Source organism: Nyctibius grandis, chromosome 2 (assembly GCF_013368605.1).
Source record: "Nyctibius grandis isolate bNycGra1 chromosome 2, bNycGra1.pri, whole genome shotgun sequence".
NCBI lineage: Eukaryota > Metazoa > Chordata > Aves > Nyctibiiformes > Nyctibiidae > Nyctibius > Nyctibius grandis.
The window spans coordinates 49,120,268-49,138,500 of record NC_090659.1 but is presented as its reverse complement, the minus strand read 5'-3'; the positions used below and the strand labels follow the sequence as shown (position 1 = coordinate 49,138,500).

The window sequence follows — 18,233 nt, the reverse complement described above, 5'->3', positions numbered from 1 at the left end:
AAAAAAAAAGGTCAAATCTACTATTCCAGTCTGACAAAACCAATGCTCTGAAGTTATTTTGTTCCCATCCTCATAAGGTCTTCAATATATATGACAAAGGTGTTCATATATCTTACAGACAACCTAAGTGACAAACGTTTCTGTCACAGTATAGTTTTGTTTGAGAAACTACAGAGCTTGGGCACAGTGCTACATCACTGAAGTAAAATCCATTTTCTATCTGCCAATTTCTATAGTTGTTACTAAGGCCAGCATACCAATGAAAGCAATTATTATTGTGTTCATAACCTCCAGCCTGACAGAAATTACAGAAATCAGATGCATTTCATCAAATCAAAGATATCAAAACCACCAATTCTGAAAGTTCAAAAACAGCAACATAGAAGCTCACAACAATCAGCACGTCTTCCAAGACACTGTAAATAGTTAAAGGAGCAGACTTATGCTCTGAAGTAATACAGAAGAGAACACATTTTTAAAAACATGTAAAAAAAGCTCTCACCAGAGTATCGCTGTTGTACGCTTGTGTATAAACTCGTCCATTCCTAGATAATATTAGAAAACGTTTCTCTGCACAGGCAACCTGCACAACGCCAAGACTGGCAAGTCCTTCACATTGAATTGGACCACTCACGTTAGCATAATATTTCCAACCTATTAAACCCCAAGCAATGACCTCTTGCAGAGATCCCTAGAAAATAAGAAATTCTGTAAGCACTAATTTTGAAATATGCAACAACAAAATGCATAGAGCAGATTATTTTTAAACCTTTATATGCCAAATATACTCAAATCTGTGACAGTCATTACTGACAGTAGTCAATAAAGCTTACCTATTACGAGATATGAAAAATAAAGACTTGCATGCATCATATTTAGCAAGTGTTCAGAGATTTTTCAAGTTGGGAAGTTTTAACATTTACTTTTTTCTTTTTTTTTTTCATACGTCACACCCCCAACATTTATAAAGTCTGGTCTTGAGCACTTACACTGATAAACACAGGAACAGCTCAAAACATGGCAAATTCTGCCATAGTGTTGGGATAAGAAAGAATAGTTCATAAACCATAGAATTATACTCTGATGGAAAGAGCGCTGATGTAATAGAAGATACCGAAGTAAGACATATTTATTTAACTCAAGGTTACCTTGTGAAAATCAAAAAGAAACTTGAAGAATCTTAGAAGTTGTTTTCCTTCCAAATCGAAAATTAGTTACACTTGAAGGAAAAACATCTTACTAAATTTGACGTTGCAAATAGTTACCTTATGAGATGTAGGAGAGCTACACTGTGGAGGCATACATGGGGTAGCTAGACGATCTAAATGGGCCATGATCACTACAGCTGTTTGTCTCAGATCAATCGCTAGCTCATTGTCCTGTGGCAAAGTCAGATATCTTAGAAAACTCTCATTTGGACTCAGAGGGTAAGTCAGGAGCTAGAAAAGAAAAAAGAGCAGTCAGAAGAATATTCAAGGTATTTCTATGCCACTACACATACAGATACACAATACATCTTAAACATGCTGAGTATCTGCACAAGTTTAAAAGAAACCAAATTAACTCTGCACATCCTTTTCCTTACAGTAGAGGAAAATTCTAAACACACATGTTGAGAAAATATAGTCAGATTGTGAATTTAATAGAAAGTTAAAAGCATAATGAAACCGATTTATTACGTTTTATCAACCTCGATAATATTCACTAAGAGTCATAGTTCAATTAACTTCAAACTCAACTAACTAAAAAAAATCCAGTTGTGTAGAAAAGTTAACCGTCCACATCTCTAAGTTAATTATCACAAAAGCATTAACTCTGGAACACAATGCTTACCTCTAACCATACTATGACATTCCTCCTCCTATCTCAAGAAACTCAAACGTACACATGAAAACCAAACAATAGTGGTGTGTATACATCTTACATGGAAAACACTACTGCCAAAGTAAATCTAAATTTTGTTTGGCTAATTTTATAATTATTTTAGCAAACCAAATGAAATCTGATACCAACATAATGCCCCTTTCAAATAAGCCAAGGGTAAGTACCTGAATCTCTTCCTCAGTATTGGGCACATCTTTATTACATATTATACTCTGAAATCTTTGTAATAAAGGTAGAAGGGGTGCACTTGTTCCCTGTGCAGATCGCTCATTATCCGTTTCCCTCGTTCCATTATCCCAAAGTTGAAGCAACAACATAACCGCAGACAACATTTGGCTGAAAGAGGAAGTTTACATCTTATATTAACAAGCATTACTAAAACTTTATTTTAGGTAATCCATACAATTCACTTCCTACGTTTTGAAGTTTAGCAATATCAGATGTCATGGCTTTCCATTTTAAACAGATTATCAAAATAACCAAAATGGTTTTTGCAGTCTAGCTAACATAATATTACATAACATAACAGTACTATTCAATATATTCATTAATGACTTGGATGAGGGAATAGAGTGCACTGTCAGCAAGTTCGCTGATGACACAAAACTGGGAGGAGTGGCTGACACACCAGAAGCCTGTGCTGCCGTTCAGAGAGACCTAGACAAGCTGGAGAGTTGGGCGGGGAGAAATTTAATGAAATATAACAAGGGCAAGTGTAGAGTCCTGCATCTGGGCAAGAACAACCCCATGTATGAGTACATGGTTCCGATCCCGAACGTTCTGTGATTCTGTGATAAGAGCTTGATCGCCACTGCATTACACAAAAGGCTCATATGCTTTGAGCCACAATTATTACATTAAACCCAAACCCATGAAAACTGAAGACAGGCACTGCTCAGGCCATTCCAACAGACAGTGATGGTTAAAAATCAGAGTTCTCATGCTTCTCACCTTAGTGTACCCCTCTGCACTGCCAGTTCTAGCAATATGGCAAGTGCCAAGTGCTGGTCTTGTAATGGAATGTTTCCTGGCCCTTTGGTACTAGGAGTTCCATGCACATCTCTATTTAAAAGTCAAAAAATAGACATTAATGAAGAAGTAAGTGGAAACAATACATATTTGCTTACCAAAAGCATCTACAATACACCAAGAACCACTAAATTTACAGGAAAATATAAAATTGATGATGAAAGCAACTGAGAAGAAAAGCCGACACATTCCACACAAGATCAATTTTTAGAGTGGCAGCTAGAGTGGGGCTTTAAAATTGCCCCAAGCTTCACTATCTACTCTACAGCTCTATTAAATATGCTAAGAACATGAAAAACATTTTTCACAGGTGAAATTCAAATTTTCTTTATGATATTCACTATAAGGATGTAATTCCAGTATCCAAAAGACAATTAATTTCTGGTAACTATTGTAAAAGGATAACTTTAAGCCTCCCCAAATAAGAGGGAAAAGCAGGGGAGTGTTCCAAGTCCAACATGAGTGTATTTTCCCTCACAATACACAGAAGTCTGCATTATTTTACTATACTAGAAAGGTACAATTAAGTGTACACATATATTGTATTACCAAAGCACTCTTTGTATGGATACAGTTTACATTAGCAAAACAATATTTTTCAGGTAAGTGTACATGTGATGATTCAGAATACTCAAATACAGATTTTTCTTAAACAGTTAAAGAAATTACATCATATTTAAAGATCATCATTTAAACAGTTCATGTATCTTTTGCTTGCTTGTATAAAACCATTAGAAAAGGAAAGCAATCTTTTTTACTTTCCATAAACTATTCTGTTTATACCATCAGCTGCTAAGAGATGCAAGTTTGCCATCTAACAGCTACTTCAGCAATTCTGCAAAAAAAGAAACTTACCCAGTCACAACAGACCTTAGGAATTTAGTAGCTCTTTCCACCACTTCCAGCCATACAGAAGATACAGTCCCTTCATCAAAAAGGGACGCCTCTGGTAGAGCTCGTAGTGCATCAAGTGACTCCTGTAACAATTCACTGCACAGGTCTGCGTCTTCACCTAAGGAACACAGTAATACTAGTTACACACTCATCTTTACAGAAGTTAGATAAATTTTTGCATACAATGTTTTGTGGATTTTTTTTTTAATTTAATAATACATACAAAGCTCTCAATTTTCACACAAACATTTTGACTGCAGAACTATCTGCTTCACAAAAAATACGTTCCGAAAGGTGACAGCTCTTAAGCCAGCTCGTCCCACTACACACCCGCTGAGGAAATCAGAAGAACTATGGCTGGCTGGACAAAGAGTGAGCCAAACAGCTGCCGTCTGAATAAACAGTGCAGACTGAGACAAACAGGTAAGTTAAGGTGGCACAAATGACAATTCTGCCAACCTGTGCAACTTGACAATCGCTGACAAGTACACAAACTAAACACAGGTTTCACACTACTGCTCCAAACTCCTTTTCTAAGCTGCTGCTATCATGCAGTAATACAGTAGAATGACCCTGCCTGAAGAATAAATCTAACTTTTCTGAAACTTGGCATTAAAAATATGTTCACTTCATGAAATCCCAATTTGCCTTCCTAAGTATAAACGTATCCCAGCACAACACAGCACTGGTACTAACTTGGATGGCTTTGATTAGCAACAGTATTGCTGGGCATAACATCCCATAAACATAAAACACAATTATGCAAATCTAACACTTATAAATGTACAGCTCTATGCAAATATTTAATACAAACACATGCTTTAAAGAATCATCTGTCTTCTAATGAAAAATATATGCAATATGCTACAGAGTAGACCTACCTGACCTCCAGGCTCTACGAAGGAATGCAAATGCAAATGAAAGTGCTGCTCGGGATCCAACTCGTGCAAGTCCTTCTACACCTTTGCCTACAGGTCTTGGGCTAAATAAAATTATATATGCATTGTTTTGATGTAATTTAGATGATAATAATATTTATTTATATTAGTAATTACTTGTAAAACTTGAATATTCGACAATTTTATAATTTAGCTATATGCATGCATATATAATTACACTATTTTCATTTGTAAAGAATTGTAATTGCCTCTTGAGAACAATCAACATCAAAACGTCAACAATGAAAATTCAACTTCAGCTGCTTCAAAGAACAACCAATTCAACCCCCAACATCAAAAAGCTCCACAGAGAAAAAAATAAACTAGACTGGCACAATTGACTGCCATCAGAAAGGTGCCTATAGTTACTCAGAGTGAAATTATGATGGTGTATTCAAAATACACAGACATAAGATACTTCATGTACTCGTTATTTACTCAGAAAGTTTACACTTCTAGTTAATTTGGACTGCATAAACTATGCTTATAGGCTTTTTTTTTAATGAATCTTCAATTACTGATAATTAATTCCATCAACGTTGTCATTTCTTATCTTTCCATTCAAGTGTCAATGTTACCAATCTCTCTTTGCAGCTTCTGTATTGGTGTGTGTAAGGAAGAGAGACAGCTTGAACTTCGGTTAATACCCACCAGACTCACATACATTTCTGTTTTCTTTGTATGCAAACAATCACATTAATTTAAGTAAGCTTTCCCTTGTACTTAATGACAGGAGATTCCTTACTGCTTTCTCTCAGAAAGACAGCAACAATTCTGTTTTCTTTTTAATCTCACATGAAAAGAAAGTGAACTGCTTAGGACTTTTTCAAAAGAGAAAAAATTTATCGTGGCATTTTTAGCAACCTGATAGCTTAAATATACCAGTGCTCTTTTTAAATCAGAACTGAAAAAAAAAAAATTCAGAGAACAGACTATTCGGAGAAAGATATCATTGTCAGAACTTCAATCCCATAATAACTAGCCATGATTATCTACTTACTTCTCCTCTCACTTTTGAAGCTAGACACAATCTAACATAAAAATTTCCCTGGCTGAATTGCTTGTTCTGTCAGATAGCAACCTTGTTCAGCTACTGAATAGCTGCTTTAATGTTTCATCTGATATGACTTTTCTATTCTTAGGTCAATAAGCTATCTAGACATGGAAAGTAATCAGACAATTTCTTATTCAGTTAGTTCTGTGGAAATAGTTTCATAAAAAAAATGTACGATTCAGCATTTCTCATCCAAGCTAAGCAAAACTGTTCAACTTTTACTTATTGTATTTTTAAATTTGATATGTGCCTTAACTGAGCAAATATCAACAAAAAATATATTAACGTTATTAGAACTATGTAACCTCCATCATCATCATTTCTGAAATAGGCTTCTCCATACTTTCTAGCTGAGTAGAACAAAAGGCATACCTCAATAAAAGTATACTTATAGCTCAAAAAATAATATCTACAGCAATGTATTACAATAAAAACCCACAAGTATGAACAGAGACACTATAAGCAAACACCAGCGAAGGAGGAAAACTGCATGGCAGATAACACCACCTAAAACCATCTTGAGAAATAAGAAGAGTTTCTTTACTGCTAATGTTTCACGAGGAGGAAGAAATCACATTAAGCTCCCACACACAGGTTGATAACCCTTCTATGACTTTCCTAATATATTAACTTGTTCATGCATATGTCGTTACCTTTTCTTATCCACAGCAGGCAGAGGAATATTACTGCTTTTCCACTTAACTTTGACATTCTCCTGAAGAACTGTTCTGTTCAATGCAATGAAATATCGTTCCAGGATAACTAGCCTCTGCTTTAGCCTCATAGCTGAAAGAGCTGTTGTAGCAGTTTGTGTGGCCAGAGTTTGCTGTTCCTTCACTAGCACATGAAGGCACTCTTTCAATTCATTCACATCTGAGAATTAGAGAAAGATATCTTTTTATGGGTGTTCATATTTGTTACATACAGTATCAAGAAAAATCAACACAAATTGAAAACTCTGAACTGACCAGAAGTCTGAACCTCAAAACCCAGTGAAACGCCCTGTTTCCATATTTAATGTGCACATTTCTAATCCACACTATTACATATTCACAATCATACTTAACAGGTGTTTAGACAGAGGTTATCATCAAAACTGGTTTTATGTGAACACATCCAAACCTTCCTTTTTCATGTCTGGAATTAAAATGTCGTAAGAAATATTTATGCATTTCAAAAAAAACAAGTTAGACAGCAAATTCTTATCATCATCAGACCTCAGAGTCAGACTTCTCTTACACGCAGGCAACAACCTTGCAAGTCCCCACAAGGATATGCTTTCATTTTGCACTGATACACATTATCTTAAGTTTCTCAGAAGTTATAAAACTACTCTCAGAAGCTCTAGGATCACTGCCAAGAGCTGCTAAGCTTCTGAAACAAATAATGTCAGAAATTTAAGATGCTTGCAAGTACTATTAGCAAATAAGAGATCTCATTTATGTACCAATACTACAGAATTAATTCTTCACCAACCAGAAAAACAAGTCAACAGCCCAAAGTCCTAGCAATCTAATAACAGACAGTAACAAGTACAGTGTCAACAAAAAAAAAACACCCACAAACAAAAAAAACACCCCACACCACTTTAAAATAAGTTTGGAAAATGGGTATTCTTACATTCTCTGTAGCTTTAATTCCTTGGAAAAAAAAATGAACAAAGTGCATTCCTAGAAGGGTTCTTTTCTGTCCCTTTACTAACAGTCTGCTCACTGGGCCACCCTACTCTGCTTTGCACTGAATTACTGTATTCGTCCCTAAGCCAACCACATTTGTTGCCTGGCTGCTACACAAAAGTACATTTGTTTTAACTGACACCTGACTAAGGGGTATGAAAAAAAACCACATATGTCTGCATGTATGTTACAGTGTTTGTGAGAAGATGGACACAATCTTTAAAAAACAAACAAACAAACAAAAAAACAAAAACAAAAACAAAATCAACACATTTTTTGAAAAAGCTGCTTCCAAGCTATAGAAATCTAGGCATACTTACGGTAGTCTCTAGAGCTGAAAATTGTTTCTAATGAGGCATAACTTTTTTTGCAACTGTAACTGTATAAAGTATTTCAAAGTTTTGTCCCCACTCTGCATTGCATCTTTGCGTACCCAGCAGAGAACTCAAGTGGCCTTCTCTGCCACCAGATCGCATTGCACAGTCACTTAAAGGTTTGCTGTCAGCCATCACCCCAGCCTGTTTTCAACATTGCTACTCACATTTCACCATTTCATAATGTGTTAGATTCCTTTCCCTGAGGCAATTTACATCTTTCCATCTGACTATGAGGAACAACTTATTTTTTCAACAAGTAAGAATAGATCAAAAAGTGTTCCTTGCAGTCTAGACCTTAAAAAAAAAATCAGCCAAAAGCAACAGAAGCTATTATACACATTCATACCTTGACTCAAACAATAAGAAATATGACAAAACCATCAAGAAATATGACCAAAAAAAGCCACAGTCCTTAATATTAGCCCTACAAAATTCCCCAAAGAACTCTATGCCACAATCAAATATCAACAAGTTACATACACACAGCTACTTCAGATCACAATGGCAAAGTAACACATAAATAAAGCAGATGCCTGTCAAAGGCATGTTTGTTTTGTTTGGTTTGGCTTTTATAACGTCCCTTAACATTATGGCCATAGAGATGTTTACTCGGAAGGTTTAATATAAAGTAAAAACATATCTGACTGTAGTTTTCAGTTAATAAGTATTCTGCACCCAAGTAAAAACTGCTACAAAATATAAACTACATGTTCTGAGACTGCTGCTGTTACCTTAGGTGTGCCTTAACATTTATTCTGTAAGCAAAAATACAAACAACCACCTTGCAGCACACAGCTTCTGCACTTCAGAGGATCATAACAGAACATGGTCAATACTGACATGCCAGTTTTATGATTCCTCTAAACAAACCGTCAGAAGAGATAAAATTCAGGGTTTTTTTCTTCCCTTCCTGAACACTAAAGCTCTATCAGCCTCTAAATACCACCAGGACACAATGAAGTAAGAAATGACCATACTCTCTGCTTCACAAAGAGGCTTTTCTTAACATTGTTCTTTTTCGCAGCCGATTTCATTCTGCAGATTCATTCCCCACATTACGGTCTCATATATCTATATGAAAAGTAAAGAAATAGTCAATGAAGAAAAAACAAGGCACTTTAATTAATGCTTATGATGTGTGGGGAAGAGAGAGTCTATGTTTGGTGCTACAGAAATCAAGCACTAGGTGCCAGGCTCGGCAGGGTCTGAAAAGTAATACAGAGCTACAGCATTAATCATTCCTTCCTGGCTGGCAAGTTATCTGAATGTGTATACCCTCTGAAATTATTTCTGAGACTTGAAGAATTAGATGAGAAAGCCCTTCATTTCAAAATAACACACTTATTAAAATATACGTCATGGGCACTACTGGAAAGAAACACTTAGGCACAGATCACCTACAATCCTCCAGCAATTGCTTTACAAGGAAGTTTCCCTAAAATTCTACAACTGCACACCTTTCAAACCACTGTCATCAACCATAGTACTGCTGTTATCAGCATCCCAGCCATTCTGATGTAATCGGTGACACAAACTACTGTGAATGCACAGAAAACAGAATCCTACAGAAGCACATACAATGTATGCACATAAAGCAGTAGCAGTTTTAAAGCTGGCCACTGTATACATACATGATATTGTGTCTCTGCAGAAAAAAGAAAATAGTTTCATAGCAGCCCCCACAAAATTAATTCCTAATGGTTCAGCAATACATACTGAGGGTAACCTGTAAGATATTCAACATCCTACTCAATGATCTGATAGGACAACTGGCTCATTTGACAAAAAAATTAACATTACTGTAGGTTTTAAATACCTCAAGGTTCAATTCTGTTCAGTTACAATATACTATTTTCAAATACTTAAACACTGCATACAAAAATATTTTTTTCTAATGGAAAATAGGATTTAGCCTCATCAAGATTCCAACCATCGAAAAATAACCTGCAGGAAGCATACACTTAAGTTTACTGAATTTAGCTGTAATAACATTCTTTTCTTTCCCCCTTCTTACCTTGCTTTCACAATCTCAAATTGCTACAATTTTAGGAAGGCTTTCTACCAAAATTAAATAATTCCACTCTTAAATATTTTATACATACTTCTTTCGTATTTCAAGAATGCAAAAGAAAGTTCATATGCAAATTGTAGTAAAGGCTGGAACAGGTTATAGTAGTCCTATAACTCAGACATCCCAAAATTGAACCAAGCACTCTCTTGTTTTACTGAAAATAACACTATCTTTAGGTGAGATGTATCTATACACTTCCTCACTTTAAACCTTCTCTTATTCCATAAGTAAATTTATCTTTACAAAAACTCAGTTCATCTTTAGAAAGATTTAAATATATCTGGGAATCAACCCAGTGAAACTGATTTCAATAAACCCTCAAGTCTGAACAAAACCTATTACTGATGAACTAAATAGACTAATGAGAGAATAGCTTATTAATAGCAATGATTCAAATTTCATCTGAGAAGGTTACAGGGAACTCTTTAAACAAAAATCTTCACATGCCACTATGCCAGCCCTTGATGGTAACCATCCCTTGCAATGCTTTGCTTTGTCAGTTATTTTATGAAGGGTGGAGACACATTATTTACCTAATCTGCACCTACAATATAAGAGCTGAAGTCATACCATACAAATTTAAATTCTCAAACTACCATTAGCAGGATACGTGTTAACTGACAACTACAGTCAGATATGCTTCTGGCTGCAGTCGAGATAGTTAAGGGTTTTACCATCTTCTGTTATAATTTATCACATCTCTCCCTCCCCCCAGCAACTAACAGAACTACATGTCTTCACTTCTTAATTCCTCCTGCCAGAAGTTCTCTGCATTAGAAGGAAAAATACCAGCAGTGTTTAACTCAGATCATTTGACAGAACAGGGTTGAGAAGTGACACATTATTTAGGTATGCCAGCAAAACTGGAGGGGCAAAACAAGTGGCTGAAGACAGTAGCTTCTTAAACCATCTCAGCCACAATCAGAACACTAACCTGACATGAGTCTAAGCCAGGTAGCCTGTCCGAAGGCATGTTTGCTTCTGTTTTAGCAGCTCAAAGGAAAAAAAAAAATTAACATACTAAATGGTTTCTTAACACTTATTTCATTAGCTCTTGTAGGGAACACCACATGCTTCTAACTGGTAAATTAAGGACCCTAAAAATGCCAATATCAAACTGAAAAGTTTCAAGGACTTTGGTTAAGTCACAAGCTTTAGTAAAGGCAAATACAGATGTTACCGTGTGGAGAGATTTCAGACCTAAAAACTCAAAACACATTTTAAACAGAATTTGGCATGAATCTATTGTTATAATGAGCACACATTCCTGTCAGCAGCAGAACTAATGTGCTCTAATTTCCTAGAGATTTTTATATTTTGTCTCCTCTTTCCCCTTCCACTACATAGTTATTTCCACTAGACAAAGAGCAGATAGAGGATGCAGCTGGCTTGGCTTAACAGGCATCTAATAGCTCTGCAAGCCATCACCACGGAATGAGTGGATTCAAAAGTTAGAGGGAAAGACAAAAATGCAACCACACACACATAACTTCCTTCAGAATCAAAGCTAAATATGCTCCCAAAATTATTTTCTCCCCATATCCAGGGCTGAACACCTGGACTTCTCTCCAGATCACGTAAGATGCTAAAAACCAAATATTTTCAGAAAAGAAAACTGGCGAAAGTAGTAAAATAAGAATCGGAAGAACTGGTTAATGAACACACAACCTGGTAGGAACAGGCTAGGGGGAAGACGTTTTAAAGAAGCAGTCATGTCAAAAATGAGGCCTTAGTAGTTCACCACTGACATCAATTAAGAGCTGAATATGAAATGGATGAACCCTAAGATGCAAGAAAAGAAAAAACATCTTAAAGTCAAGTAATGACTTACTATCTTACGCATTTTTACAGTACTTGGCATAATAAGACCATTCAAAAAAAAAAAAAACTATGACCTCTTTGCCCTGTTCTGTCATAGCAGTGATCTCAGCATAAACTAGAACTAGGGAAAGCATTTTGCTTCTCTGAACTTGTGCCAGGATGACAAAAAAAGGCAGAGGGGGGGTTGGGAGGAGCTTGAGGGGGACAAAAAGTACTGCTTCTCAAGACATTTTATGAACAGGTTTTTTGTGTGCTCTTAAAATCTCTCAGCCCTCATGGTGGGGGGATGTCACAAGGCCCACTGACCTGAATTAGCCTGTTAAAAGTTCAATAGCATGATCCTCCACACTTCTTGGCAAAATAAGATTGTATTACAGCACTTCCAAAACATAGATATACACTGTCTAATGCCTAGATACTATTTTCATAATGTAAGACTGCCAATCATTCAACTCCGTAGAAACAGTTCAGGGTATTGACCTGAAACACAGACTTCAAATGCCTCTTCAGTTCTTTTTGTAAAAGAACTCAAAGCTCACATTTCCAAATTATACCTTAGTTGTAAAGGAATATAAAACATAAATGAAAACATAGTAAGTCTTTAATTCTTACTTGATCAGCAACAACATATTTAAGAAACAGTTCTCCATTTCAAAAGTTCCTTCGTGCTTTTGACAGGCAAATGTTAAAGGTTCCTTTTATTTTTATGAAGGAAGACAGCAGAAAACCTTAAAAGTTTTCCTCATCTTACCAAACACTGATACAAAGTATCAAAACTGAAGTGATTCTCTGTATTTTTTCCAAAATCAATTACAAAGCCACAAAAATTAGGATTGCTCAAAAGGCAGCTGTCAACTATATTTCTGACAAATACAAAACAAAAATTTACCGACAATCATGAACAAAAGTCACCTGTAGCACTTCCATAAATAAACTGCATGTTTGCAATTTTGTTTAAGGATTTGATGTCACAGCTAGATAATGCAAATTTCAAGAACAAATGGTAACAGAGACCAAAGGATACACATTTATTAGATAAAGTCTTCATAAGTTATTTCTAGAATAAGTATCTATAGGTGCACCAATAAACCATGCTATATAAAAGCACTAAAAGTAAATACAAGAGAGTAAGTTGCTTCTTTCTGAAAACTCCAAACACACACACATCCCTTTTTTTCTATAAACAACTAGTTTTTTCAGTTTTTAAGAAATAATTGGAGGGTGACCTTAAAGGCCAGGTCTTGTCCCAAACACCTTGGTCAGTTAGGAGAAATTTGCTAAGATACTTTGCATTTAAATTAGCATTTTGTAAAATAATTTTATTATTCAGCAACAAAGAGCAAATAAAAATATAAAACAAAAATAATGTGACCCCCAGCTTACATCTCTTCAACACATGCAATTCTCGCTCCCCCTTCCACTGTAGTGGCAATTCTTTTCATTCCTTCTACACTGAAAAATTCTGTCCCACTGCTAGAGTGACAGCAAGTCCATCTGTCCTCCTGTCCTCAAGAAAACGGAGCAAGCTGGCTGGCACAGAGCAGAGGGCAGCAGACTGGCAGCTGACCTGTGGCTCAACAGAAACAGATAGCTTCCCTAGCACACCGGGCTACATAGATGTGCATTCTGGCACTGAAGAGACAATACTTTTCCCAGGGATCTTCAAGCACTTCTGGGTGAGGGGAAAGGAAAAGGGGCACAACAGATCTCTCCAAAGTTTGTACATGTCAATATTTGAATCAAGCAGTATCAGGGACCAGAACTGTAAAACAAACCACATGGACAATTTTAGACAATGAATTGCTGCTCTGCAGTAATAAATAGCCAATTCAACTGGCTTCAATATTAAAATCAGTATTTTACGGAGCCATACATGAAGATGTGAACACACAAACCATTTTTCCACTGCCATCACATGTGATATTACTGTCAGCAAAGGTCAGGACAGACAGTTAATTGAACTAACCATTTCAACCTTCCTCCCATGATTCACTCAAACTTATCTACCAGATCATGAAATCCAAAAGAAAAATCACTTATTAAACCTTTATTGCCTGCAGAAAATTCAGGCTTCAGAAACTAAGCAATTTCTTTTTAGTGTCTGCAATTGAAAAGAAATATTCTCAAGATATCGTAACATTTCACTATATAACTGCATTTGTTCCAAGTCAGTTTATTACTCCTTCAAGCAGTATGAAAGGTGCAAATTGACTCTTCAAGTCATGAGTCTAATTAAATCTGAAAGTATTTACAGTAAATGTCTAACTTGAATCACAGGGAACCACTTATCCAACTTATTCCACTAACCTAACAGATGCATCTGTCAGCATGTACATTTGATCCAATTACTCCTGATGCTACAAAAGTAGTGATCAATATAGAATACGTAATGCTTCAGTGAGAATGACCAAAACAGCTGTAATACCTGGTTGTTTGCCCCACACCCAGCTCTCAACAATCGATTTGGCCCTGTAAATGGGCAGCGGAGCCTCTTCTTCATCCTTCTTTTCTCTGTCGTTTTGCTCTTCTTTCTTTGATGCGGTTTGGCATTCAGTGCTATCATCTAAAGAAAAAAAGCAGGAGGGGGGAAAAAGCCCAGTTAAGCTACTTCTCCCTTGAATTCAGTTCTAGATTAGAAATGCAAAGGCGAAACGCACAGCCCACAAGTTTACAGCAATATTGTCTATCATTAAGAGTACAAGGTGGGGGGAAGTAGTATTGCACCATGTTAACTGTCACAGGTGCAACATCTCATGTTACATTTCATAAGACAGTGACCTTAGAATCCAGAAATCGCTGCTGTAACCTCCTAGGGATAATGAACATTTAATATCAATACAATCACATAAGACTTGCAACGGATTTGCAACACACAGTATCTCAAAGGATGTACTTTAAGTCACATTTACCTCCCAACTATCCTAATTTCTGTAGTATTTACTTGTTTTCATATTCCATTTCCAACACAGAAAAAGAGACAGCTATTTCATTAATTTCAAAATCAAGGAGAGCTATATATTTGCACTTACACTAATTTTATGCAGCAGTATTTCAACATCTGTAACATATGTAGCATCTTCGTAATTACCAGCAAGTAATGAAAATAATACCAGCACTTTCTGCCCAAGCAACAAAACAGCATGCAATCTTTTTGAGATTATTTCCATAAAAACAGGACACAGACATTAGTCACTTATCTCTGTAATCAAAAGCTGCATGAAAGTCCCAATTTTCTAAACACAGTAGAACTAGGCAGCTGGAAGTCTCTCCTTATTCACATTGGGGATACAGATTTCCATATCCATACCTCCAGTCAGTTCAATGCACAAGGTTGCCTTGCAATGAAGGGCCACATTGGCAACTGCTTTCCTCACCCTGACCTTCTTTTCTAAAAATATCCCACAAAATTTCTCAAGTCCAGCATTTGCAACTTACCCATGAAGAGTTTAGTTCCAGCCATTTTTACCAGGCTTTTAAAAATGACTGATCCTCCATTCCTATCTGCCAACCCAGGCTACAAAACGTCCCGGACACAAGAAGTCAGACAAGCATTAGAATTTTGTCTTTTTTTCCTATCTCATCCCCCCCACCCAAAATGTGTATGTTTGTACCAGCATATTTCAGAAGACAACAACAGGCAAGAGGTTTACAGCTGCAGCCAGACACAGCACATCTGATTGCAGCCTGGCCCAGACTCACTATGACCCCGCTTGGAGATCAAAGGCTCTCATTACCTCAGAACATACAAAATACACCTATCACAATGTACAAAAACATTCAACTATTCTATCTGACCTGGAAAAAAAAAATGAATGCCTAATCTGGTTGTAACTGGATCTGTGGTTGCCTCTCTGTTAAAAATTTGTTAGACTGTAGACAATAGCACCTCCCAAAATAAACCTTTTCAAGATGCCTTAATTATGCAAGTTTTAAATTAAAGCCAATGTTTCCTAACCTATAACACACACTAGTGTTCAGAAGGTGGCGTATGAAGACTGAAGGAGAACAGGACAAAAAAAAAAGGAGAGGAGACATAACTGCAGCATGCATGCTGCAGCTGGGATTATGGGCTAAGGGATAGCAAAGGTCACTTGAGAACAGGAAAAGCAGTTTGGAGATCCCACTTGTAAGTGGCAATCATAAAGAGCAGAACCACTTCTCTCAAACACCAAGGAACAGCCAAGAGTCCAGCCATCATCAGCATGGTAGCACATGCCCAAAGCATGACCGAATCTAGCTGTTTCTAATCCAAGGCACAAACAAATAATACTAAAGGCACAGATTTCATTATAGAGTTAAACTAGTGACTAAGGGCCCTGTTTAGCCCCAGTAGCTCAGAATATTCCCACAGTAGCACCATAATCTCACTGTTTCGCCACTCACTCACTCATCTAGACACGCTCCGCAGGGTCTGGGATTTTAGTTAGTAGGTAGAAGGGTGTTGTGCCAAGACACTACGTTTCACCAGCAGCTGTAAGAGAACTTGTTATGCTTTTTAACATCCTTGGCAAAGGATGACAATAAAGGCATTCTAACTTAGCCATTTTGCTCAGCTCCTCACTGCAAACAGAGAAGGTCCCAATCCAGGCTGGAACTTAAGCTTTGTATTCTATAAAAACAACCTTGACATGCAAATCCACAAGGAGGACTTCTTTTTTCATTGTACGTATGAACAGAAAAGGGGAGCAATAAGAGAAGTGGCAAGGAGCTGAGCTAAAAATCATATTAAAAGCCCATGTCAAATTGTTCCACAAAGACTTTTCACTATACTCGCAAAAAATCACTTGTACCGTAAAAGACAAAGTTGGTATCAGTCTAGATTGAAAGTAGCAACACAGACATCGTAACTGTGGAAGCTCAGTTATGCTTAAAGAAAGAGTTTTTCTAAAAGGGAACCCCAAAGGTTTTTCAGAAAGCCGGGCAGGGAGGAAGAAATCTTGAGTGAAGCCAGCACAGGCCAAAATAACAAGTAATAAGACAGTTTTCAAAACAACACATGCAAAAACATGCTGCAGTGTGACAACCTGTTTTAACTTCATTTTTCTCAGACTGAAGCATGAATATGGTGGTGGGGGAAAACAATAATGTAACAGTTCCCTGAAAGAACTTTCTCTGAACTATGTTCTGGTTTACAAGCTTAAGCTTCCAAGCTGAGGCAGGTACGCTTAGCCAGTCAAAACTGAGCAACTGAAGTAATTATCCTCAATTAGAAGTTAGCACCCAAATCGAAGCACAGTAGCTCACCATGTGTGCTCTATCTTGCACAGCAATAGGCTAATCCAGTATAAACAGAGAACAAAAAAGGAAGCAGCTAAAGGTGGAACTTACATTTCATATTCAATGAAGAAAATAACTGACACTGCATAGTCACCTCCAGCACTAGAGTATGATCTTGTGCTGCTCTTAAATGCCAATGAACTGACATGGTCAGGACTCCCTCAGTAGAAAGAACAGTTTTCCAACAGACGTTGCCATTCACGAGGCAAAAAGTTACACAATGTGCTTTAGACAAGGGCTGTATTTTACAACTACTCTGAAATATTCCCAGACCTAGAAGTATTTCAGCTGCCATAAAAAAATAATTTGTTTTCTGTCAAAGAGCTTTTCTTTTATATATATATACATATATAAATTTCAACTGACAGTTATCGGTGAAGGAAGGAAGGATGCATGCCTAACCATTTGCAAACCATGTTTACAGAGCCTTCCAGGTGTAGAAGTCCAGATGACAGAAGATTCTGATCTCCTAACCCCAACCAGAAATAAAGTTTCTTTTCTTCCCTGGTACACTACTTGTTAAAATGCATTCTTTAAATTATCTGTTGAATATGCAATAAAGCATTTTACACTTATGAAGTCAAACTGTCCAATGGGGTGACTTCCTTCTGCCCTGCAAAGAGAGTACAATAATCCACAGGTGAGTACTGAAAGCTTGAGCCACTGAGTAGAGCCAATATAGCTGGGCTGAGGGAAGGCAGAAGAGAGGGAGATAAAAGAGGCACTTTTCACTTTTAACATGTTTAACAGGTTCTTTCGTACACAAGAAAGAAGGCTCAAAGCAGTAGCCAACCTATATGCCTGCTCGCTACTACAGTTTGATACATACGTGGTCTGAACATTAGTCACCATAACCAATTCCCACATACTGTTATTCTTATCATAAAGATTTGGTTTCTGCCAGCCTGTCTGGAATAGCTTGTGGCATCTGGACTTTATTATCTTTATTGTGGATTCAACGGCACTAGGCTGACAAAGGTCCAACTTTCAGGAAATGGGGAACAGAAGAGAAGAGGAAGCCCACAGTGTTTACCAAAGGGAGGACAGAGGCACAAAGATGACGACTTTATACTTCTGCCCTGGAACTTAGAATAGGTAGTTGAAACAGGAATTCCCACCTATACAAAAGTTTGAGGAATCAAAAGTAAAAAAAAAACCTCAACTCACAAAGGAGAGACCTGTGTAGTTGACTGATGTGTCTTAAAAATTTAC

At 36.9% G+C, this 18,233-nt stretch overlaps 1 protein-coding gene across 5 annotated transcripts in view; it reads right to left on the bottom strand.

The window, feature by feature from the left end:
• HERC2 (HECT and RLD domain containing E3 ubiquitin protein ligase 2) overlaps nt 1-18,233 on the bottom strand; it is a 119,746-nt gene that overhangs the window by 84,780 nt on the left and 16,733 nt on the right. For 4 of the 5 annotated variants that reach the window (XM_068395633.1, XM_068395635.1, XM_068395636.1 and 1 more), the window contains exons 4-11: nt 14,170-14,307; nt 6,453-6,672; nt 4,689-4,789; nt 3,769-3,925; nt 2,836-2,946; nt 2,049-2,220; nt 1,266-1,439; nt 503-691 (exon numbers count right to left, since the gene is read on the bottom strand). In XM_068395633.1, the coding sequence (XP_068251734.1) occupies nt 503-691; nt 1,266-1,439; nt 2,049-2,220; nt 2,836-2,946; nt 3,769-3,925; nt 4,689-4,789; nt 6,453-6,672; nt 14,170-14,307 (1,262 nt within the window). The remainder of the gene's footprint in view (nt 1-502; nt 692-1,265; nt 1,440-2,048; nt 2,221-2,835; nt 2,947-3,768; nt 3,926-4,688; nt 4,790-6,452; nt 6,673-14,169; nt 14,308-18,233) is intronic. The other variant, XM_068395634.1, reaches the window with a different exon arrangement.